The sequence below is a fragment of the Aphanomyces astaci genome (assembly GCF_000520075.1).
Source record: "Aphanomyces astaci strain APO3 unplaced genomic scaffold supercont1.45, whole genome shotgun sequence".
NCBI classification, from domain to species: domain Eukaryota; phylum Oomycota; class Saprolegniomycetes; order Saprolegniales; family Verrucalvaceae; genus Aphanomyces; species Aphanomyces astaci.
Window position 1 is genome coordinate 68,247 of NW_009798308.1, and position 6,560 is coordinate 74,806.

The 6,560-nt window shown below is 53.0% G+C and overlaps 2 protein-coding genes across 3 annotated transcripts; both read right to left on the reverse strand.

Annotated features, from left to right (window-relative positions):
• Positions 1 to 119: 119 nt before the first annotated feature.
• On the reverse strand, positions 120 to 3,394 carry H257_13059 (hypothetical protein). The gene has a single exon (XM_009840482.1). It carries the CDS (start codon positions 2,718 to 2,720, stop codon positions 2,349 to 2,351), a length of 372 nt encoding a protein of 123 aa, XP_009838784.1. The 5' UTR covers positions 2,721 to 3,394; the 3' UTR covers positions 120 to 2,348.
• On the reverse strand, positions 3,293 to 5,233 carry H257_13060. Of its 2 annotated transcripts, XM_009840483.1 has the most exons (9): positions 4,887 to 5,233; positions 4,760 to 4,820; positions 4,593 to 4,684; positions 4,381 to 4,537; positions 4,129 to 4,321; positions 3,893 to 4,062; positions 3,793 to 3,830; positions 3,591 to 3,691; positions 3,293 to 3,531 (listed from the first exon to the last, which is right to left on the reverse strand). In XM_009840483.1, the coding sequence occupies exons 1-9, from the start codon at positions 5,211 to 5,213 to the stop codon at positions 3,438 to 3,440; spliced, it is 1,233 nt and encodes a 410-aa protein (XP_009838785.1). In that variant the 5' UTR covers positions 5,214 to 5,233; the 3' UTR covers positions 3,293 to 3,437. The 2 variants fall into 2 exon arrangements, with proteins under 2 accessions (XP_009838785.1, XP_009838786.1); XM_009840484.1 differs by having other exon boundaries at positions 3,793 to 4,062.
• Positions 5,234 to 6,560: the final 1,327 nt, after the last annotated feature.

Genomic DNA, 6,560 nt, shown 5'->3' on the forward strand with positions numbered 1-6,560 from the left:
GTAACGGCAACAATTGTTTTTGCTCTGGTAGCTGACAGAATTAGCCTCCCGTTTGCTCACCTCATATTGTACTAGCAACTGCAACATGTAACTGCTTTCGACAGAAATATCCTACCTAAGTCGTGGTTCAAGCAAATCTTGGTTGATTCATTTGCTGCTGTGTGCTTGATCCCCATGCCAATACCCTTCCTCTTGCTCTTGAGCATTGGATCCGTTCTTGTTCAAGGTCTCGTCCAACGTATATACGCACGGACCGACCGAGGAAATATTTACATTCTAACCAAACCAGGCGACGGTGGCAACTGGTCCCAGTGGAGCTGCCCGTATGGCACAGGTGTCCAGCACATGGTTGGCACTGCCAATGACCACAACTCGAATGTGTTGTTTGTGGTTGGCCCCGATGGAATTGTGTACCAAATGCAAGATGACCCGACATCCCTCCGATGGCACGAGTGGCAACCCTTCAACGGCCCGTCGAAAGTGGTCACGCTAGCGACCAATCGCAACGTTCTTGGCTTGTGGGGGCTCTATGCTATAACTGACATCAACAAATTGCTTGCGTTAACGTCGTCAGGCACTAGAAGTGCAACCTCCACGTGGTGGACATTCGACGGGGACGTTTTGGATGCAGTGGCAACCTGCGATGCCGATGGCAACCACCAAGTCATTGCGCTGATGGGCTCAGGCGTGATCAACATGGCCACAGAAGTGCACGGCGTATGGAGTTCGTGGGAATCGCTAAATAACAGCGACACCTCGTCTGGCCCGACACTCGTCAAGATGAGCGTCGCAACCAGCCCCGTCGGTTACCGTTGTTTGTGCGGTGTGAGCGAGATTGACGGGGGGGTGTGGGCGACCCTCGAATCTCCGAATGGGTGGCAAGCATGGCAGTATTTGGGGGGGGACGCGATTCAAGTGAGTGTCGCCTCGGGTGTCGAAAACAACACCTTTGTGATTGTCATCTTGGGATCCAACAAGTACCTGCAAGTATCTGCACAATCGTATGATGGGACATTCGCGGCCTGGACCCCGTTTGCAACCCAAGTAATATCGTTCAACTTTCCGTCCGTGGCTCCAAGCGGCCAAGTCAACGCCCTTCACTTTGTTGATCGTCAGGGGACAGTATGGACGATGAGTCAGCTTACAAGTACCCAGTGGAGCAGTGCTTCTGTGGTCGCCCCGTCGTCGCGGCTGACTCAAGTCGCCACCTCTCCCTTTTTCCGTCACCCCCTTCCTCTGGACGGCGTCTCCGTCTATTACTCGAACCAGTCTGTCGTCCAAGAGCTGTTTGGCCTTGCACGCAACGCCACCGTGTACCGACGGGTGCAAGATAGGTTTGGAACGTGGTCCCCGTGGTCACTCTACGCAACAAACGTGAGCCAACTCGTCAGTGGCCCAAAGACGGGCCAAGTGTTTATTCGAAATCTCGAGGGCACCGTGTACAAAATGGTGGAATCTGACGAGGGTATGTTCGTTCGCCGAGTGCCCCTCGGACAAGTCAACGTGTCCAAGATTGAACTATGCTACATGCCGTATTCTATGACCACGCTCGTGTTTGGGTTGGAGGACGGCTCTGGGCTCATTCTCGAGCCTGATTCGACGATAACCGTGGGGTGGCCGCAGTGGTCGCACATCCCAGCGGCACCGACGTCGTGCCGCGACTTTTCCGCGGCCCCTAACATCTTCTTTGGGGTATCCGTGTTTTGCTTGACAACCACGGGGGTGGTGTACGAACTGGCCAAGGACAGCAGCGCGAATTCGTGGCCCCCAAGTGGGTGGGTGGCCCTTCCAACACAATACCAAGCCCCAGAGATCACAAATGTGCCCGCTCTGGTTCAAATCGAAGCCGTGCAAGCCACGCAGGTGGGCCTGATTGCACGCGACGCGTCCAACAAACTGTGGGCCCTGCTCCAACGCGTCGACGGCTCGTGGCTGTCGTTTTGGTACGCTGACATGGCGACGGGTAGCAGCTCCCAAATTGCAGTCAAGGCCGATTGGCAGGGTTTCATCAACGTATACTTTACGTCGGCCGACGGGTTGTCGTTCCAAGAGCAAAAGCAAACGGCGTCCGACTCGTTCGATGCCGGCACACAGCTCCCGCTTTCATTTGAAGCGTTCGCCACGACGTCCGACATCAGCGGCCTGAACCAGCTCTTTTTCACCCAACGTTCAGGGCTCACGAGTGGCTTCCTCAAGACCGCTCAAGGCGGATGGGACCCGGTCGTGGCCTTCGACGACGTCAACCACTTTACCAAGCTCGTCGCTACCGAGTCGACGCGATTGCCCGGTAGCCAAGAGCTGTTTGCCCTGCTGAAAAACCAAACCGTGTATCGCCTTGTCCGAGACTTTCACGGCACGTGGGAGCCCCAATGGCGTTTATTTGCGTCGAGCGTCAAGCAATTCTTTGCCGGCGACGCTTCCAACCTGGCACTCGCGCTCGACAACCAGGGCATAGTGTACTCGCTCAAGGGTAACGGCGCCGTCCGGCAGCCGCTGGGGATTGCGACGATGGACAAGACCATCGTGAGCCAATCTCTGCTCCTGGCTATCGATGGGACTTCATACACACTGAAGGAATGGACGGTGCGAGGCGACGGCACGTACAATTTCGAGTGGAAGGTCGTGCCTGGGGCGGTCGCTTGTCTGGATGCAGCAGTGACCAAAGATGCGAATGCCATGGCAGCCGTCTTTTGCATCGACATTACCAACACGAACCGCATCTTGTACTCCAACACATCGTACGAGGTCGACGGGGGGTGGTCGGGCACGTGGACCCCCCTTGGAGGTACCTCCCCTCTGACGTGGCGATCAGTGGCAGCCACGACGATCGCCAGCGGCGCGTTGGCTGTGCTCGCCGTGGACGACACCCAAGGATTTGTGTACAAGTTGCAGCAAACTGGCGTAAACGGCAGTTGGCCATCGTTTTGGACGTTGCTGCTGGCATCTCCAGTGTCCAACCTCACAGTGGTGACGTGGCCTTCCGGACAAGTGTCCGGGTTGGCGATGAGTGCAACCACGTCCGTTCTCGTGAGTTTCGATTTGGAACCAGAAGATGGTGATGCCCCCTCGGCGATGCGAGTGCCAGAAGGCGCGATGGCAGGGTTTTCCGTGGCGATGGATTTCAACCAACAAACCCAACTCTTCTGCGTTAGCGCTTCCACCGCACTTGTCACAGTGACCACCCTACCAATGAATGTGGGAAGTTATAGCCCCGTCGAGACGCTTCCATCGTTGGGTGATAACGTTGTCGCAGTGTTTGCAACCGATCAGCTCGACATCACCCCCACTTCGTAGGCCGAAAATAAGGCCAAATATCATGAAACTAGGCAACATAATATATATTACTACGTAGTACTATGTAGTACTAGTAATATTTAAATATTTCATGTCCCCAGCCTTGGATGTTGTCCGTTGTGGAGCGAAAGGTAACCAACGACTTATTCAAACACGAGCACCACCACCGTCGTGTCGTCGTGAATGTGGCGGCGCTTCTTCCCCGGTTCCAAGTCCAACAGTTCGCTCAACGTCAGCCTACGCATAATGTCATTCGAACGAAATATTATTCCTACACCCAAAGCAGTCGGCCGTACTTTTCGCTTTCAGCAGCCTTGGTCAAGACGGCTTCGACAATGGCGCGACTGGCCAGATCCGCTTCGCCCCGCGCCACACATGCATGCACGACGTCCGCTGCCTACACAAGCCGTACCATTATATATATATTCCTTCCACTTAATATTGTATTATCCTCTCCTTTGAAACATAAACCAGACCAAAAATATCCAAAGTACGTACCTCTTGGTTGGTCAAGAAGTCCCACACCCCGTCGCTACCTGTTGACAAAAAGTATTCATATCGGCGAGCACGATGCCATGATTCGAAGTGCAAAGTGTACCAAGGATGAGAAATTTGTCCGTGGCTGTGACAACGTGCGAGATCGTTTCGGGCAACGCGAACACGTACGGGGGCGTGTATGGCTCAGCAATGTGGCGCCCGTTGGCGCGAAGGGTCGGGTCTGCGGGGCCGTTGAACGACGCGTGTTTGAAGGCAAAGTCCCCCAGCGCACTACCGCACGATCGCATTAAGTGGTATCTGTTGTTGTTGTCATAATATATGGTGGGGGTGAATTACCGAGTGGGTTGCAATCCCCCCTTGACGTAACACGACTCTGGGTGCTTGCACACGACGATGTTGGCCTCGTTAGGGTGGGCAGCGCTCAGACGAGTTTTTTCCACAGCCAGCTTGGCGTTGTGGTCGTTGCTCAGAGGGGTTGCGACCACCGAGCCATCCTCAACCGACCCCAGCACCGCACGACAATCGCCCGCTACGGTTGGGTTTGTGAGCGTCCAACGATAGTGAAGGGTCATGAAGAGGCTGACAGACCGTTGGCGACGATGAGCAAGCCGTCCTTGATGTACGCGAGCTGGGAGCACGCGCCCACGCGGTTCACTTGAATGAACCCAATCTCAAACGCAGGACGAACGAGCTCCTGGATGTCATAGTCCGTGCGCAAAAACGCTTGTTCCAATGCTGTCGCCACCTAAACCAAGGATCAGTCATAAGGGCGAGTGATTGTACATGGGAAGGGTTGGTACTTTGGACGTGCTCTTGGCCGGAAGTTTAGCCAGTTCTGCTTGGGCGTTCTTGACCAAGTGGTCGTGGGCGTACTGCGATACTTGCCAGCCCCCTAGTCGAAGCATTGTACTGAGCATTTACCTTGGTGGAGATTTGATCCGATGGATATTTGGTAGGATGAGCTTACCATGACCATCGAGCACGGCTGCATACACAGCGCCGTCTTCAACATGCACCACAAATCGATCCTAGAAATACAAAAGTGTGTGGGATCGACGAAGTCGCTGATCAATCAATCGGCTGACGGAACACACCTCAATGGGCAGATTGGCTTTGTACGAGGCAGCATTGTAGCTCTGGACGCCAGACACGGGTGTCTTGAGGTGGCCGTTCAGGACGCGGTCCAGTGGCACGGACGGACGCTCATCGGGCGTCTGAATGTCGTCGATCTGGGAGAGCGGAGGCGCGTCGCAAAGCGCAATGCTCGCCGCCGCCGATGCCGCCAATGCCATTCCCATCCACGGCAATGGGTTGGCTTGCTGTTCCACCGTGGCTGCGGTGTGGACAGCAATGGCTGATCGTGCAGCAGACGACGATAGACGTGCCGACTTGGCAGCGCGACGGACAACCTGGAGCAACATTGTGTGGCGGATGTGTCAAATTGGGATTTACAATTGGCCCAACAGCAGACCCAGTGATCTCATTGGTCTAAACTAACCTCACAATTTGATGCGAAAGGCGGCCCCTGCAGCATCTGGTCACTCCAACGGGCTATGTACAGGGGGCGACGGATTTACATACAATTCCCTCACCACTGTGAAACAGTATTTCGGGTCAAAACAACAGCGGAATTGATTTAATGAGGGAATTATTCCTACTGTACTGCCAATCATCTTGCGGGACCATATGTACTGTACTACCGTACAGTCCGCGCCACGTACATAGGACATACTAGTAATGTTTTTTGGGGATAATTCACGCAATATTTATCCGTTTTCGCTCAAATTAGTGGCAAAATGAGCGCCTTGATTGGTTCGTTCGATTGCCGCCTGAAACAGGGCAAAAGAAGAAATATTGACCGACTTACCATTTGAGGGGTACGACACATCCATAGGAACACAACATGTTCAAGACCATAAACCAAACATCCGAGTAAGAAACACCCGACAGTGACTGTACATGGACTGTATGAGCCTACCTGAACCATACGTGACATCGTAAGGTCAAATGCCACGAGGGTCTGTCTTGACGCCACGGGAGCAGCGTTTATCGACGTCCTCCGCAGCGAAGGATGGACTGTTCTTCAACTCTCCAAGAAGCTTGGAAGGTCGCGCACGGCAATCAACCGCTACTTAAAGGATGGAAGTGCATACGGCACCCGAAAAAAGGACAAGTGTGTTTCTATAACTACCATGAACTTGTTGCACAACCACCCTATTATCCAAGCCTCGGATGCGAGTTACCACCCCGGTATGACGAAGTCTGTGGTGAGAATTCTTGTAACGTGTCCGACCATTGATGGGCCGACTTATTTCATCCAATTAAAACGCCAATCTACTCTGATTGGACAAAAGGCAACCTCTCGACAAATTTAACCTGCATGAATAAATGGAGGGGAAAATATTACATATTAAAGGTTCTTCAATTTATGAACCGACGAAATGCCGCCAAGAACACAGGTCACCATGGACAAGGCCGTCCACGATGTGTTAAGCAAGTACACACGACATCAACTGCTGCGGAGGCCTATGGCGTTCCATCGCGGACGCTTCGGAAGCATTCGGCAAAAGCTGACCCCGGCGTCATCGAAATACAAACATCTCTCAAGGAAGACGTGACGGTTAGTGGTAAGGACAGTTAATAAATTAAATGTTATTATTGTTTATGCTAAATGTTGTTATTGTTCGAAGTTAAAAGACACAAGAAAAAGATATTTCTTTTGGTTAACGTTATACTAACTGTTATGATTTATGCTATATTCAGATTCC